This window comes from Sminthopsis crassicaudata, chromosome 3, assembly GCF_048593235.1.
Source record: "Sminthopsis crassicaudata isolate SCR6 chromosome 3, ASM4859323v1, whole genome shotgun sequence".
Taxonomy (NCBI): domain Eukaryota; kingdom Metazoa; phylum Chordata; class Mammalia; order Dasyuromorphia; family Dasyuridae; genus Sminthopsis; species Sminthopsis crassicaudata.
In genome coordinates this window covers 338580672-338599285 of record NC_133619.1, presented here as the reverse complement: position 1 = coordinate 338599285, position 18614 = coordinate 338580672, and the positions used below count along the sequence as shown (strand labels likewise).

Here is an 18614-nt window from a genome sequence, read left to right as displayed (position 1 = left end):
TAAAGGGCCATCAGTCAGGCAATAAGCATTTATTAAGTGAATGCTATATGCCAAGCACTGTGCTAAGTGATAAGAATAGAAAAAAAATCCAAAAATCAGTCCCTATCTTTGAGGAGCTTATAATCTAATTTGTGCAAGTAAGTTATGTGTATGATAAATAGAAGGTTTTTAAGAAAGGGAAGGCACTAGAATTATGAGGTATCAGGAAACACATCTTTATGGAAGATACCATTTTATTTGTGACTTGAAGGTGTTCAGAGAAACCAGGAGGCAGAGATGAGAAAAAAAAAAAAAACATGAGGGACAGCCAGAAAAAATGCTAGAAACTGAGAGATAGATTGACTCTCTTGTAGTCTTGGGGGCATGCTACGGGAATTGATTTTTTTTGGAAGTCTAAACCTATCATTTCATCTACATTGTCAAAAATTGGGAATTCTTGAGACAGAACAACTACAAATCAACAACTCTCTGACGTTTCTAGAGGAGTCCCTAGAACACTGAAAAATTAGTTTTCTCAGAATCACACAGCTAATATGTGTCCAAGACTAGACTTGATCTTCCTAACTCCAAATCCAGCCTGTCTCATGCTATGAATCTGGGATTTCATTGGCATAGGGATTTTCCTCTGCCAATGGAGATTTGACATTCTTATACAATTTATATCCTTAATTGCCCATGTTTAACCTATATCAGATTGCTTGCTGTCTTGGAGGGGGAAGGTAAGGGAGAGAGGGAGAAAAATTTGAAACCTGTCTTACAAAAATGAATGTTGAAAACTATCTTTACATGTAATTGGAAAAATAAAATACTATTGAGAAAAAAAATATATATATATCTTTAGAGAAATACCCAGGGTTTCATGGGATAAAGTAGCTTGCTCAAGATCATACAACTAGTATATATCTGAATAAGATTTAAATCCAAGTTAGAGAGTTGTTGATTTGCAGTGATTTTATATCAAGAATTCCCTACATAGAAGAAATCACAGATTCAGACTTACAAAAAAGTTAATACCATAGCATGGCCCCAATAATACCTTCTCTATCCACTAGGCTATGCTGCCTGTGTGATTTAAAAGCCATAGCACTCGGTTCTCCGGGGCTCTTTTGCAAACTGAGAACAATATATTGTCTTCATCTCTATTCATCTACCAAGAAATGTAAGAGGAAGAGAGATGTCTCAGAGATCTCTGGGGAAAAGAGACAGGACTGGATAGGACAAAAGGGAGAATTCTAACATAGACTGAGCAAAATCTCCTGTGCCAGAGAGACAAAATATCTAAAAGTATGTCACTCTATAGTCGAAGACATAAAACAATCCATAGATTTGTGGATAAATAGAATTTCAGTTCTCAGAGATCACCTAATTCTACTGACTTCTGACTGACCAGAGATGAGCTAAAGCTATTAGATTGTCATTTCCATGGAATTACTCCCTTTGGGGAAATTTTGTGCCTACCATTTTCCAGTTCCCAGGAAATATGGTCTACTTTCTATCCTTTCCCAAGGGGAAAACTGTCTTGACTAATAGTTTCCTGTTGGAAACCTTATCCTTTATGTCAGCTTGAGTGGACTGAAGCAGTTTTCTGCCACACACTTCTCATTAAACACCATAGTACTGCCACTATGAAATGTTTCTGTCGCTTAACAGACTACTACTCTTTCTTATGGGGCAGCTAGGTACAATGGATAGAGCATCAAATCTGGAGTTATGAAGAGTCAAGTTCAAATCTGGCCTCAGACACTTACTAGATCTGAACTCTGAGTAAGTCACTTAACCCTGTTTGCCTAGTTCCTCATATGTAAAATGAACCGGAGAAGGAAATAGTAAACCGCTCCAAGAAAACCACTAATGAGGTCATGAAAAGCCAGACGTGACTGAACAATAGCACTAACAACAAACACTATTTCTCTTCTTGCCCCAGACACACTTGTAAGTCTACTTGTGTCCTTAGTAAAATAAAAATAATAATAGCATCTATCTCTCAGAATTATCAATAGGATCAAATATTAGTAAAGTGCTTTTCAAACATTAAAATATTATATAAACACTAGCTATTATTCATTTATTTATGAGAGAAAAAGTAAATAGCATAAAAGGACAATTAATTAAAAGTATGTAATAGAAGTTGGAGCTCAGCTTGCTAACACACATATCAATCTAGCTGTCAGAGCTTCTTGCTTTGATTCTTTTCTATGAGGAGCCAAGGGAAAGGAGTTGGCCCCTCCTTATCTGCTCCATTACTAGACTGAACCCCCAAAAGAATCACTCAGTGTGGGTTTTTGGACCACCTCTTCCAGCATCTTGGGTGGAACTCAAGAGTTCAATTAAACACACTTGCCAAACTTGAATCAGCAAAGTGATACAGTGGCTAGAACTCTTAAGAAGACCTGAATTTAAATCCATTCTCAGACATTTACTAGTTTTCTGACTTTGGGCAAGTCACTTAATTGCTGTTTGCCTCATTTTACTCATCTGTAAAATAAGGATAATGACAGAACTTATACCTCATCGTTATTGTGAAGACAAAAATGAGACATTTTGTAGAGCACTTAGCATGGTGCCTGGCACAGAGTAGTTGGTTGTTGTCCTTTGTTTTCAAAGAAATATAAAATGATATTACTATGTTGGGATCAAGGTATAGTGTGTCCAAGCTGTGGCTGCCAGGCTCTACCACAGGTTGGGTACAAATAGTCCATGTGAAGTGGAAATGTCTCTAAATTTGCACATCTCATGTTTCTTTTGAGCTTTTGCAATTATGCACATATTAAATATCATATAAATGCTTATTCCTTTTCCATTTGCCTTTGAGCCAATTAGGAGTCACCATCCCACTTGGTTAAGCTTTGGTTTCTACTCATGAAAAACCATACATCTAGAGCTAGACCGGATCTTGGTCCAGGTCATCTAGTCTTGGAAAAGTTGAAGCCCAGGAAAGCATATTGACTTTTCTGAGGCTACGTCTCATGTAGGTGGACAGTTATTTTCATTGGTGGAGATTGAGCCTAAGTCCTTTGACTCTAAGCTAATGTTCCTTCCATTCTATTGTACTATTAGGTAAGTCATTCACCATTGATACTTTCATAATGCATGCTTTATAATGAAGATAAAAAAATCATATCTGTGTTGAGTAATTGTTTTCTGACCCCTTATGTTAGTGCATCTCAATTTATCATCTGAAGAAAATTTTGTTTAAAAATCAAATGGCTTAGTTCCAATGATCTTGTGATGATCTAAATCCATCTAAATCTAGAGAGAGGACTGTGGGAACTGAATGTGGATCACAACATAACATTCTCACTCTTTTTGATGTTGTTTACTTGCATTTTGTTTTCTTACTCATTTTCTTTCCTTTTTGATCTGATTTTTCTTGGGCAACATGAGAATTGTATAAATATGTTGACACATATTGGATTTAACATATATTTTAACATGTATAATATATATATTGGATTGCTTACCATCTGGGAAGAGGGTGGGGGGAAGGAGAGAAAAATTTGAAACACAAGGCTATGAAAGGGTCAATGTTGAAAAATTATCTATGCATATATTTTGGAAATAAAAAGCTTTTAGAAAAAATATTATAATAATAAATTAATTAATTAAAATAAAATGGCGGGGTATCTAGGGGGTGCAGTGGATAGAGCAGCAGCCCTGAAATCAGGAGGAGCTGATTTCAAATCTGGTCTCAGACACTAAACACTTCCTAGCTGTGTAACCCTGGGCAAGTCACTTAACTCCAGTTGCCTCAGCAAAAATAAATAAAATAAAATAAAATGGCTTTATATATATGTGCCTGTGATCAGATGAATGCAGGAATTCAGATTAGTCCAAGAAAAGGAAAAAGAATGATATGAAGTGTTCTGTGGGCAGGGATCAATGAAAAGACTCTATATGCCCTTTTTTGGGTTGAGACTGAGCCTCTACCATTGACAGGTTTTAGATGAAATATTTCGACACTGAGAGGGAATGACCCAGAGATCAGTTGTGGATATTAGTATCTCTTCTCTGTTCAGGTTCCCAAAAAAAGAGAATAGAGAAAGAGATTCACTTGTCACAAAGGTCACTGGTTCCACTTTTTTTTTTTAAGGTAGTAGAGTAGGATAAATGCATGTCATTGCAAGTTGGGGCCATCGAATTTAGAAAATAACAGTTATGTGCCTATACTTTGAAAGTAGGAATATTAACTTATTTATATAATATTTTACAGTTTGTAAAAGGTATTTTACTTACCGAAACCGTGTGTGTGTGTGTGTGTGTGTGTGTGTGTGTGTGTGTGTGTGTGTGTGTGTATGCTTGATGCTTGCATGCAGGCTGTTAGTCCCATTTTACAGATGGGAAATCGAAGGCTTGGGGAATTTTAGGGATCTATTATGTCAGATATGTTAGATTAAAAAATGGCAGAGCCAAGATGATAAAGTCCAAGTTTTCTACTCCAAGTCCTTTTTGCTGTGTCACACTGCCCAATCCAGTGTCAGAGGAAATTAAGACATTTTAATTGATGCTGATAATGCTGTTGTTATTATTCTGTTGGGGACAGGGAGAATATATTCCAGTTCATTAAGAAGAGAATTCATCAAAGCAATTGGAAAGATGATATTCTTTGACCTAGTGATACCATTACTAGGCCTGTGTTTCCTAAAGAGATAAAATAAGTAGAAAAAAAGACTCATGCACAGTTATGTTTCTAGCAACTTTTTTTAAATAATGGAAAATTACCAAAAATCAGAGCATGCCTATCACTTGAGGAATGATTGGATAAGTTTGGGTATTTCAATGTAATATAATACTTTTGTGCTATGAGAACTGATAAAAAAGATTGGTTTCAGAAAAACTTTGGAAGACTTGTATGATGCAGAATGAAGTGGGCAGAACCAGGAGAACAATTTTTACAATAATAACAATATGGTAAAGGCAAACAACTTTTAAAAAACTTTAGAAACTCTGATCACTACAATGTCCAAACATGATTCCAGATGATCAATGATATAATTAGCTAACTCTGTCCTAGAGGAGCGAGAGACTCAAGCTGCAGAATGAGGCATGGACATAGTCAATGTAATAATTTATTTTGCTTGATTATGCATGTTTATTATAAGTTTTGTTTTCTTTTGTTTTTCCTCCCCAGAAATAGGATAAGGGTTAAGAGAAATCAAATGCTTGTCAGTTGGGGGAAATTAATATTAAAAGATCAGATGATCAGATGAAGATCACATATGCAAAAGAGGGACTCAGACTGCTGTCTGTTCCATACAACATGCTGCTGCTGTTTTCTCCTCTCTTCCTCCTCCTCCTTCCTCTTCCCCCTCATCTTCTTTCTTCTCCTTTCCTCCTCATCCTCCTTCTCCTCCTCGCTCTCCTTCTTCTCTTTCTCCTCTTCTTCCTCCTTCTTTCTCTCCTCCTTCTCTTCTTTTCCTCCTCCTTTCTTCTTTTTTTCTTTTTCATCAACACATTCATAACTACCAAATTTTTGCACAACATTTAGTTCTCTTGTGGTTTTTTTAAGCTTTTGCTCTTTTTCACCTTGCTCCTTTCTTTACCTTCTTACAGGCCACCATTGGGATTGACTTCTTATCAAAAACCATGTATTTGGAGGATCGTACGGTAAGTGCCAGATTTGAGAACTAAGATAATTTTTCTCCCTAATTCAGAAAAATCTAGGAAAAAAAGGAGTCTGTGTCTAGGTTAATGAGATTACACCAGGTCACCCTGACTTCTAAGACAGAAGAGAGTGAGGAAAAGAGATGCACTGAGTTTCTCCTGCTGTCCTTTCATAGTGAGTGAATAGGCACAGTGGATGGGGCTTGGAATTTGGAATCAGAAGACCTGAATTCAAATCTTACCTCAGACATTTACCTACTGGTTGTAAGGACCCAGTCAAGTCACTTAACCTTTTTGCCTCAGTTTACTCATCTATAAAATGAGTAGAGTAATATCATTTTTACAAGGTTATTAAGATCAAATGGGATAGTAATTGTAAAGTACTTTGTAGACCTAAAGGTGTTAATACAAGTGCTAGCTATTATAGCAGCCACGGTGGCAATAGTTGGGAATCTTTCTCCCCCTTCCAATAGTGTATTACCACAAGTGATTATACTTTTGATAATTCCCTCTCTAGGTCAGCTGTGCTTTATGCAGTCCCTTTCTAGTAATCCACCAGAAGGAGTTTAGTGAGCCCTTACTATGTGGTTAGGCTACTCTGGGCTAGACACTGGGGATACAAAGAATTAATACTATCTCTACTTCTTTTTTCCTTCCTCCTTTTTTCTCTCTGTCCCCTTGGCAGGTTCGATTGCAACTATGGGACACTGCTGGCCAGGAGAGATTCCGCAGCCTAATTCCCAGTTATATCCGTGACTCCACTGTGGCAGTGGTGGTGTATGACATCACAAGTGAGTGCAGCATGGGTGATTTTATCAAGCAGATATCATGCCAGTGTTTCAGGCATGTATAGTTGAAGGGGAAAATTTAAATTCTCTGCCTCCCACCACTAGGTGTGACCATTACTTTTATGTAGTCGTTGTGGCATTGCACCGTTATGTTTGTGCAAGGAATGGAACCCTGGCAGAAAGCAGTGTTAGGGATCACTCAGCAACACCTGGTACATTTGCTGAGCAGCAGGAGTCTGGAGACTGCATTTAAATACCAAGCACATATTGCAATTTATTTCCTACATCTGTCCAGGTTATATATTGCTTATGATGTATTGGGGAGAGGCGGAGGTAGATGAAAAAAAAAAAAAACTAGTACTATTATTTTTCAGAAATATTTTGGTGCTTAGGGTATGAAAATGGTTATATATATTTTGTTTGTATTCTTAACCTAGGGTTCATGAACATTTTTTTAAATTGAAGAAAGCATTTATATAGAATTAATTTTCTTTGTAATTCCATGTACTTTATTTCATACATACAAAAATATTATTTTGAGAAGAGTTTCAAAGGTTTCACCAGCCTGCCAGGTCTATAACACAAAAATGATTAAGAATTCTTGGTAGACTCTAGATGAGTTTATTCATCCTAATTCCATAATGAATTTTCTATTGCTCTAAGTAATTTACCAAGACTCATTGTATTAAAGATGGCTATAGATAATTTTACAGGTGTTTGTGAAGATGATAGAAATACTGAGTGTGAGCAGGTGCTTTATTTTGCACTGAATTAAGCTTCCTTCTTGAGATTAATCTGGAAGGAAATAAAGTAAAGAGAGAAAGAGAGTATGGAGGGAAAAGAGCTTTGTTTCTGCACACAGAACTGACCTTTCCTGGCTGCAGCTGCTCCTGCAACTAAGATACACAGTGCACAAAGAAAAGAAAGCCAGCCCCTAGGTCAAGGCTGGAAGAACACAGGCTAGATTTCCCTTCTTTATGGAAATATGTAAGGCATTGGAACAAAAATACCCATCAGTGCTGGTGAAAGAAAGCAGCTGCCAAAGTCCAACACCAAGGAATTGGAAGCAAGTTATATTTTGCAACATTTAGTCAATCAACCAATCAAGTGCTTACTATGTCCTGGACACTGTACTAAACCTGAGAATATAAAGAAATTATAAAGAAAAAATAAACAACAGTCCCTGCCCCTAAGAAGCTTATGAGTTCAAATGGGTAAATATATCATACACATAAATCGACATAAAAAATACATATAGAAAATCTAGAGAAAGAAAAGCAACAGCAGCTTGGAAGAACCAGGAAAGGCCTTCCTGCAGCAGATGACACCTGAACTGAGTTTCAAAGGAAGCCAAGAATTCTGTGAGGTGGAGATAAGGAGGAAGGGTATTCCAGGTATGGGGGTTTGTCAGTACAAATTCCCAGAGATAGGAGATGAAGTAACATGAGGAACAGCAAATAGACTAGAAATAGGCCTCTTGTTAAATTTGAGCTTGCAGAGAAATAAAATAAGACCCACAATATGGGACTTACTTACTAAAACAGCCAATACTCCCAGTCATCATATGGATAATCACATCTGGATCCATGAAATCACTTGTCTATAAAAGCAAAGAAATAGTGATTCACTAGCAAACGTTAAATAAAAATAACTTCCAGAGAAATTAATCATTTCTGACAAAGTGAAATTATTCACTAACATTTCAGAGAAATGTACCCAAAATGTCCCTGAGACTTAAATTTATTCATGCTGGTGGGATGGTAAATTCATTTTATTGCCATATTGTAACTTCATTCTTATCACTACATTGTAAACTAGCTTTAATTCTCAAGAAGGATCTAAGATGCACTATTAGTAGTTAATGGTTAATGGTACTGCTTAACACTGCTTTCTCTTTTCTCTTTCTCATCCATATTGAAAAAAGACATTCTTTTTTCTATTACTGGAATATCTTTATACCTCAAATGTTTCATCTCTGTTTCTGTCTCTCTTTTGTATTATTCTCTTTTTTTCCTTTCCTTAGATATTCCTCTCCTTTCTTTCTTTCATACTCATCTCCAGTTCTGTTTCTGCCTTCCACTCTCAGATCTCAACTCCTTCCAACAGACCTCCAAGTGGATTGATGATGTCAGGACAGAAAGAGGAAGTGATGTCATCATCATGCTGGTGGGCAACAAAACAGACCTAGCAGATAAGAGGTAAGAGAGTGAGGGGAGAAGTTCCAAAAGGTGGAGAAACTTAAACTAAACTTGAAACCTCAGGAATCACACCTAAAATGAATCAGAATCGAAGCTCCTTGTGTCTACACATGACTAAGTGAAAAGGGGGGGGCGGGGCTGCTATGAGCATAAATTTATTTTCTGGGTCAAAGCTGGACATGGCTGTTTTGGGAATTCCTAGGGCCCCTGCATGGTGAGCATTTGAAGTGTTCCTCCTTACTGCAGTTATTGTGGATATTTTCAGACTTTTAATAGGGTGCTAATAGATGCCAGCACTCCATCCACTTGGCATATTCCTTCCCACTTTCCCAATGTGTGGACTGATGTATGCCAGGCTATTGCATATCAACGCCTCTCAGATATGAGCATCACTCAAGCTCACACTTATCTTAAGCCTTATTTTACTTATACTCCTAGAAAACCAGGAGTTCTGTGATGCTTTGTATATATGTATGTTTAATTCTTCAAATACTGGATTTCATTCGCTTAATCCATTCATTCAATGGCTATTTATTCAGCTGTGCCATTTGCAGAGCACTATGCTGGACACCGAAGGAGATACAAAATTTAAATAAGAAACGTTTTAAACCTCATAGCATTTACAATCTAATAGTAAGTTTATTCTGTAAAAGCCAAAACTTGTATCCTTAACTCTTTTGTTGCCAGATTGGCTAAATAGCTCCCCCAAAAGTTCCAAATTGGACTTCTCCAACTTCTGACTAACCTTGTTTCTAGACTCATCTGCCTGTCACAGGCCTTCGAAATGAAGAAAGGTTTCTAATTCTACAAAACACAAAATTGTAGTCCTTTTCCAATCTATCCCAACTTAGGGGATTTCATGGGATACTTTTACTTTAGTTCAAGGCAGAATCAACATGTTCATTACCAATGCTTACTCAGGTGTGAACATGGAATTGTGTGCCATAAACCAGGAGAGAACTGTGAGTGGAATTAAATTGTGATCTCTTGTCAGAAAATGTAGAAACCCCACAAGTATACATTTTCCTTAGGGTCTCATAAAAACAGTAGCTGTATTCAAAAGTCAGAAAAATGAGGATGTGGTAGCAGCAGAAAAAGGTCTGTAAAGCAATGGATTGGTTCTCCTGAGCAAAGCTCAATATCACCACAGGCATTTTTACAAAAGAAAGGAAGGAAGGGAAGAAGGAAGGGAGGAAGGGAGGAAGGGAAGAAGGAAGGAAGGAAGGGAGGAAGGGAAGAAGGAAGGAAGGAAGGAAGGAAGGAAGGAAGGAAGGAAGGAAGGAAGGAAGGAAGGAAGGAAGGAAGGAAGGAAGGAAGGAAGGAAGAGTTCTAGATCTCACTTCAAGGTGGAATGTTACTTTGCATACAATTTGAATAAATTTACTCAGGAGCATAGATTCCCACCCCAAAATTCCCAATTTTTGTCAATCTGCTAAATGAAATTTATTCAACTCCAACACTTAAAATCACAGTCCCACCCATTTTTACCTTCAAGTGATGTGAAATATGCTATGAATTTTAAAATGGAAAATGTCCATCAGATTACTAGGAAAGTTAAATCTGTGGAGACTAAGAGACTCATGCAAAGATGGCATGAAGGTTAGGAGTTTATTCCATTCATAGAGTAGCACAAAACGGCATTATAAAACAGATGCTTCACAATACTAGGATAACTGTCCAAGGTACTGATGTTGTTCCATTAGTTTAATGAAAGAACCCTGACTGGTATCCAATCTGTTCTGCCCATTTTGCTACTTGCCACTCTAATGGTCTCCTCTCATAGTCACTGGGGACATCAAATTCTTCCTCCAGTATGTGCAACTGTGATGGGCCACATGTGATTTCCCTTTCTTATGGTGTCTGTAGGCAGATAACAATTGAAGAAGGGGAACAGCGCGCCAAAGAACTGAGTGTCATGTTTATTGAAACCAGTGCCAAGACAGGATACAATGTAAAGCAGGTAAGACATCTATGGCTTCTGGTCCAACATAATCACAGACCACATATACAATTCAGTGAAGGTTTATAGGACTAATGTCATACATTAGACAGAAGCGCTGTCAAATGGCAGAAATAAACTAAAAAACCCTCTAAGGTGTGAATCCAACTTACAAATTTGATCAAAGTAAAGGCAATGACAGGATAGAAGGTGTAACTGTTATGAGACAGCTCTTCCAGCTAATATCAGATGTCAGCCATAACATACATATGGCAGTGCATATCTCCACCCACCCCATTCTATTCACTTGTCCTTTGGACTTGAAGATGATCCTGTTGAAAGAGTTTATTCTCAAAGGGTGTTGACCTAGTGATTTTTATTTGCTGTGAGGAAGATAGAATTTCCTAATATTTTTCCCCAGAGTAGGAAGAAGTCGGTCAATTCCAACCAATTCAATGACTATCTCCTAAGTACTCAATTCTGTGCTATTCTTTGATTAGGAATAAAGAAATATGAGTTAAATTCCTTGTCACTGAAGAATTATTTGAAGAGACATAAAGGAGCTATGATTTCATCACCATAGAAAAGTTGCAAATTGTTAACACCTTTCATCAGCACAGATTAAACTCCATTTATAAATTCACAGGATTTTTGAGGTACATAGGCTAGTTTGTATCAAAAGTGACATTTGAATTCAGGTGTTCCTAACTCCAAACCTAACACTTTTGTTTACTGTACCAAGCTAACACAATGGGGAAACATATACACATAAAATAGAGAACCATGCAGAACATTATATAGCTACATGCCTGAAATGAGTAGAGCAAACTCTAAATTCCATGATAAGGAGTTTGTAAAAGAAAAGGATCCCTGTGGATTGAAGCAGTTAAGAGGGAAGGGTACTTCATGAAAGGATGAAAGTCTATTTAAACCTCAAAAATATTTAGCAAAATATGGATGAAAAGTGAATAGGAGTGGGTATGGAAACAAAGGTGGGGAGGTAGGTGTTACAATGGTATAGTATGGGAATACTACAGAGAATTGACCTGGCTAATATTTAAAGCAGTACCATAGAGAGTTTCTAATGCTAACCCTAACCCTAACTGCATATCCTAATCCTAACTTAACCATAAACGCTAATTCTTTTTTTTAATTAATTTTATAATTATAATTTTTTTGACAGTACATATGCATGGGTAATTTTTTACAACATTATCCCTTGTACTCCTCTGTCCCCTCCCCTAGATGGCAGGCAGTCCCATACATCATAAACCCTAATTCTAACCCTAACCAGAAGTCAAATTTCTCTATGCCTCTCAACAATGGGGAGATTGAATTCTAGGACTGAAAGCCAAGGAAGGCTATGAGAGCCAAAAGTGAAATAAAGTTATACTTTCATCAGAGGCATTTTAAGGATTTTTTATTGGTAATGGAATTTAACTAGATCTCAAAGGCCCCTTCCAACTTCGTATCCTGTGATTTTTGTGACTAATGGCAAAATCCCATGCCCAATAATGCAAGCTTTTGTGAGTGTCACTTTCCAGTCACTATTCAGGGTAAGTTTGAACCTTCTGTTCATGTACACACTGCCCTCAAGGACACTTGTCAGAAAGAGGAAAGGAATCATGCTATTGAAATAAGGGACATTTTCATTCAGAATTTAAGTGAATTGTGATTTAAATATATAAGGTACAGATTCATAAGAGTGAGACAGTTGTTCAGGGTTCAAGGCTCTGAGACCTCTCTTTGAAAGCACTATTGAAATACTAAGGGGGAACAAAAGAAATATTGAGAACTTGGAGGATAAGATTTAAAAGATTCAGTGGCCCTGAGTTTTTGTTGTTGAAGTCGTCAAAGAGATTTCTTCTTGGATATAAATTGTACTAGATGGCCCCTATTTGGACTGTGTTCCAATTCTGAGCTTCTATGATGCTTTTCCAGGAGACAGAAACCTATTTTTATATAATACTTAGGTTCCTTCTTCAGTCCATATTTAACAAATAGCCTTAAGCCCATTAGACAAAATTGCTCATCCTAACAGCACTCCCAGATATTTCGTTGAGTGTTGAGTTCCTTTAACAGCTCAAAAGAGGTTTAAATTGATGCATTAGAAAAAAAGTAGAAGGAGCTTTCTTTGTCACTGGATGGTCCAAACACTCACTTTGTACTTACTGTATCCTATTTCACAGTATACCTATTAAAACTGTTCTTCCTAATAATGTCACCAGACTCAGTTCCTTTTTGATTCATCAAATTATAGATACAAAACTAGAAGGAAACTTACAGGTGACTTAGTCCAAATCCCTTTTACAGATGATGAAACTGAGGTCCAACATAAAAATCTGAGCTTAGATTTGAAGCCAGGTTTTCCTTGAAGCCAGGTATACCACACTATACCACTATCATGATAGCAATATTATAGAAGCACAGAATATTAGTTCTTTTAAAAATGTATTTATTCTTATTTATTTAAAACTAAATATAAAATAAGAAAAAACAAAATAGAAGAAAGACAACATAGGAAAATAAAAGTCAAAAAACAACATTGTCATGTGTCCAGCAGAACATTCATTTTCTTAAGTGGAAACATGCCATTTAAAATATCAGCTCCTAAAACTGAAAGAACCAAAGTCCAACCCCTCATTTACAGAAAAAGCCAACTGAGAGCTGGAAATACTATTCCCTTGTTCAAGATCACATAGGGAATAACTGGCAGAATCAGGATTGGATCCTGATTGATCTGACTTATTTTAGTTCCTCTTCCACTCTACAGATAGGAAAGGAACCAATAGAGAAGATTCTCTTTTTGTTTTTTTAAAGATAATCAAAATAGTTTTGTTAAGTCTTCATACTGAGCCAGCTGATCATGTCTCTCTAAATTTTCCTTCCTCCACACTGAATAGAACCACTTCCCTGAACCAGTCTTCATATCAAGGACTTCTACCATCTTTCTCTGGATACTCTTTACCTTATCAGTATCCTTCTTAAAATGTTGTACCCAGAACTAGACAATCAATATGCCAGATGTAGTCTGGTTGAGTACAGGATGACTATCACCTACTTATTCCTAGAAGGTATGCCTTCCTAAATGAAGCCTAAAATAATATTTTTTGGAAGAGTGATCAATGTGCACCATTGAATCTCATATTGAGCTTGTAATCCATTAAATTCCCCCAGATCTTTTTCCAACAAACTATTCCTACTAGATTTTCCTTCATCTTGTACTTGTGAAGTTTATTTTTTGAACCCAATTGTAAGACTTTATACTTATCTCCATTACATTTCATTTTGTTCAGTGCTGGTAGTGGGGGGGGGGGGTGGAGAGGAAGAGAATGGGTGTGAATATAAAACTTGTGCATTTCTGTGCTGGCAGTTATGCAAATGATTTAGCAGTATGCCCGGAGTCAATAATTTCCATTAGTTTCTAACAGTATCTGCTTCTCCTTGAAACAATAAATCATGTCAAGAAACAGAATCACTCCATTTTCTTAAATGGAAAAATTCCATTTAAAATATCAGCTCCCAGAACATACAGAAGAGTCCTCTTAAACACAGGAGCTGAACCTTGGCATAATAAATATTCATAATAAAGATACTGGTTCCTAACTACATTTGCAGCTTCTAGTTGTTTCTCGAAAATGAACATCAGTTAATTTATATCTGGGGGAAGGAGATTAGGGGATGGGGAATTGGAGGATTTTTCATTTTAGTCCTGCAAACTTAGTGGATTGTTTAAAAAAAATCTGATAACTATATTTCAATATGGTTGATTTCCTTTGTAATTTCATGTATTTTATTTTAAACATCTTAAAACATCCTGAGAGTTCATGGGGTTTTAAATCTTTTTTTTAGTTTCATGGTCCCCTTCATCAGTTCAGTGAAGCTTTGGATAAGAGAACTTCCCAGATTCCTCCCAGCTCTATGAATCTAGTCTAGTAATGTCTACCAATTAAACTCTTACTAAAGCTCAGGCAACTATCATATCAAACAAATAAAATGAGGATTGTTTACCATATGCAATAGTGACATTGTTAAAAAAGGAAGTGTAAGCATTTGCTAACAAATTAACATTTATGTGAGGAAATGACAAAGCTGAGAAAAAGGCTATTTTCTTCACTAAGTTAAAAAAAAAAAAAGTAAATCCAAGAAAACTTAGACTAGAGGTCAAGTGTACTTCTCCAGGGTTGACCATTTATCATGTTAAAAGAAAAAATAGTTTTTCAAGGAAACTCCAGAGAAATAGACAGACAGCTGCCACATCTTAGGATTTTCCTAGTATTCAAGAATTTATTAAAAACTACACTAAACCTGGTTAACTCATTAGAAGTAAAAGTAACCTTAAAGAACATCTACACCAGTCTCCTTAATTCAATTTAGTACAGATTTTTAGTCATTAAATACCTACTATGTATAAGGCTCAATCCTAGAAACCAGGGAGAGGAGGAAAATGAAATGAAAAACTATCTCCCCCTTAAAAAAAGCTTCTATATTTTATTTCTGTTTGGTAAAACTATAGAGATAGTTTAGTCATGAGTGCTGAATTTGGAGTTGGAGAACTAGGTTCAAATGCTGATTTTTTTGTTACTAATTGTCACGGTGATTTGGGGGGAGTTATAAACTCTCAGAATTCTGTTGCTTCATCTGCAAAATAATCAGTTTGGGCCAGATGGTTTCCTATATTCCTTTCAGCTGTAAATCTATGATCTCATTCAATACTTAGAAATGCCTTGTGTGATAAGTTAATGTATTGCTGTGTCCTTTTGACAGCCAAGGACATCTTAAGTGACCCAGTGAAGGTCATATAGGTAGTAAGAGGAGGAGTCAGTACCAGAAGCAGATTTTCAGGCTCCTAGTTTAACGCTCATTTCCATACACCCCACGATCTAATCTAGCTAGACAGCCTAGTATTTTTTTTAAGTAAGTATTGAATCTCAAATTTAAAAAGCTGGATACGAATACCAGCTTCAGGTCCCCCCTAGTTCTAAATCCTGTGATTTGGGGGAAATCAAAAGCTGGGATTCCTTCAGGATAAGGAACTCATAAAGTGGAAAATTTCATCACTAGGAGAGATCAGCAACTGACCTATAATTTTAACCCTGCAGAATTGGCTGGAGGTATTATAAAGGTTAGTGATTTGGTCTCAGTCCCACAGATAGTATGTGCCACAAGCAGGATTTGAATTGCAATGTTCCATATTCCAAGGCTAGCTTTCTATTAATTGTACCATACAGTCTTTCAAAATCCTATTGTGTTAGTCTCCAAATCCCCAGAAAGGGAACAGGAACCTTTTGTATCATTATATGAGTATCAGTACCACCTAGCTGTTGTTATTTTTTAAATTTTCAGTAAGTAGGGGCAGCTGGGTGGCACAGTGGATAGAGCACCAGCCTTGAATTCAGGAGGGCCCCAGTTCAAATCTGGTCTCAAACACTTAACACTTCCTAGCTGTGTGACCCTGGGCAAGTCATTTAACCCCAGCTTCAGGGGAAAAAATTTTTTTTCAGTAAGTAAAGATGTTTCTAGTACCTACTAGGACTCCTGTGTGCCCTTCCTATACTTTCATTATTCAGTTTTGCAGTACATTGAGGTCTAGAGATGTTCATGCACATACATGCACACACTCAATTATCATGCTATAATTACATGATAACATGGTTTATGCATATTTCTAGACATGACTAGACTTTGTGATAACAATGCATCTGACTCAAATTTAATATCTCAGTACATAGGACAGAATTTTAGTTCCCTATTCCTGGGATTTACAGTCTAAGAAGGAATCTGGTCTTGCCAAATTCTTTTTCCTGACTACAGAGTCAGCCCTTGTATGGACCTCAGCAACCATAACCCTTTTTATTCTCAAATTTCCCATTTCCATGACGAGCCTCTCGTTGTCCCTGGCTACCAATCTCCCACATTGCTGTGAAAGGCTACAGCTCCCAGAAAGTGGATGGAAAATACCATGAGGAAGGCAGGGGGAGGGAGGGAGGAAAAGACAACATTCATTCTGATGCCTTTCATGTTGTGTTTCTCTCTTACCCCATCCCTAATTCCCAGCTATTCCGACGTGTCGCATCAGCTCTCCCCGGAATGGAGAATGTTCAGGAGAAAAGCAAAGAAGGGAGTATCCTTTTCCTGGAACCAGTGAGTCGGTCTTCTTAGAAAATGAAAGCTAGATATATTGGGAGAAGAGAAAGTTGAAAAGGCATAGACAATGGAGTAAAACTGCAAGCTCTGTCCTTCTGGGGGTAGGGATTGAGTTTGATTCCTATACATTCAAGATTCTGTTTACATTAGTAAAATTCTATTTGGACAGAGATCTCTATATAATCTGCTACCCTATGTCTCAGTATGGTATTAGTACTCTGCTGATATAAGTGCCACAAATGTGGTACAGGGGATAATCCCGTATAATTCATTCTCTAATCACAGTCCATGTAATAGTCACTTGAATGACTTTTTGTACTATCAAAAAGAGGGTGGGAAAGTATCCTCTCCTGTTCTAATATGTGAAAACTATCTTTTAAATCCTTTAAATCATCATACCTGTTCCTCTCCAAGTGACACCCTCATTATAGAAAAGCACAAACTCCCAAATGGACCACCAAAACAAATACTGGCATACAAATAGACATAAATGTCCAAAACCATGGAGGACATGAGCAGGGATGACTTGGGTATCCAATATAATCCAATCTCACAAATATGACTTATTTCTTCCTCATAATAGGTTTAAAACTTCTTTTCTTTTGCTAGATAGCTATGGAAAGTCTAGGATTATCTCCCTCTTATCTCTAACTCTTGTAGAATGGGAAAGCAATTTCTAGCAATGTACTCATTAAGGCAAAATCCCTTTAGAACAAAACAATCCAGATATATCTTAGAGTTTGTTTTTAGTGGGCTTTCCTCTTTTCAAATAACCCTAGAAATTTCAAGTCTTATTAATTTATGCAGAGGAATGTAAAATAGTAGCTAATGAATAAAATAGTAGCCTAATGAATTAGGCACAACTCCTAATTGCAGAGTTAGGATGAACTGTGCTCAAGTTCTCCTTCCAAGCCAAATTGTCTATGTCATCCTGGGCAAATCATTTAGCCTTCTAAAATGCCACAAGCATTTTTCTTAAGATTTATGTGATAGAGCAGAGGTTAGCTCATTACTTGTAGAAAAAGGTTCTTTAATGGGGGGGAGGGGCCAGGATACCAAAGAAATCACAAATTAGGATAAAAGTGCTAAAAGTAGTGCCTGTTTATCATATCCAAAGGAATCATACTGAAATCATGGTACTGGTCTTCTTGCAATCTCAGGCCCCCTGCCAGTGACCTGTGAACCAGAACCTAGAATCCTGAGTGAGCTATTTAACTCTAAAATATATCTGTCTGCACAGGAAGAAAGCTCAGACTTTTTCCTGCAAGGAAAAGAAACTGAGACCCTTTAATCCATTCTTGGTATTCCCTTCAAAGAGCCTTATCACTAAGTACATCACAAAATATTTACCAAATTTTTGATGGCATTTGTCAAACCATAGTGCTTTATGGAAATGCATGGTTAGTAAAATAAATGAAACAAGCATTCTCTTGTACTTACTTCCCAGGGATAAATTGTTTCTCAGCCAAGCAGCAGAAAGCTATTTCCAAGGTCATGTACGAGAAGGAGAAGGATGGAAAAGAAGCAGGCACATATTATCTGGGACTCTTCTTCTTTTATTAATATGTAAAAATGGAAATTGGCTCTTGCATAATAATGAAAAATAATAGCCAGCATTTATATGGCTCTTAGTTTAAAAAGCACTTCATAGACATTATTTCATTTGGTCTTCATGACAACCTTGTGAGATGTGTTACTATTATCCCAATTTTACAGAGGAGCAAACTAAGGCTAAGTGACTTGCTTAGTATCACACAGATAGTAAGTGTGAGGCAGGATTCATATCAAGTTTCTTAATATTAGTGTGAATTCTTTAGGAGATATGGAAACTGTTCCTCTAATGGGCTTTGAAAATTATATTCTGTCTAAAGGATGGATTAAATAATCCATAGAAGTTACTTCCAGTCTCAAGATTCCAGATTCCATAGGAGAATACACTGG

General features: G+C 36.8%; 1 protein-coding gene across 2 annotated transcripts in view; it reads left to right on the top strand.

The window, feature by feature from the left end:
* Positions 1 to 18614, top strand: part of RAB6B (RAB6B, member RAS oncogene family) — a 165095-nt gene that overhangs the window by 126543 nt on the left and 19938 nt on the right. For both annotated transcript variants that reach the window (XM_074301575.1, XM_074301574.1), the window contains exons 3-7: positions 5551 to 5604; positions 6287 to 6392; positions 8476 to 8587; positions 10454 to 10547; positions 16584 to 16650. In XM_074301575.1, the coding sequence (XP_074157676.1) occupies positions 5551 to 5604; positions 6287 to 6392; positions 8476 to 8587; positions 10454 to 10547; positions 16584 to 16650 (433 nt within the window). The remainder of the gene's footprint in view (positions 1 to 5550; positions 5605 to 6286; positions 6393 to 8475; positions 8588 to 10453; positions 10548 to 16583; positions 16651 to 18614) is intronic.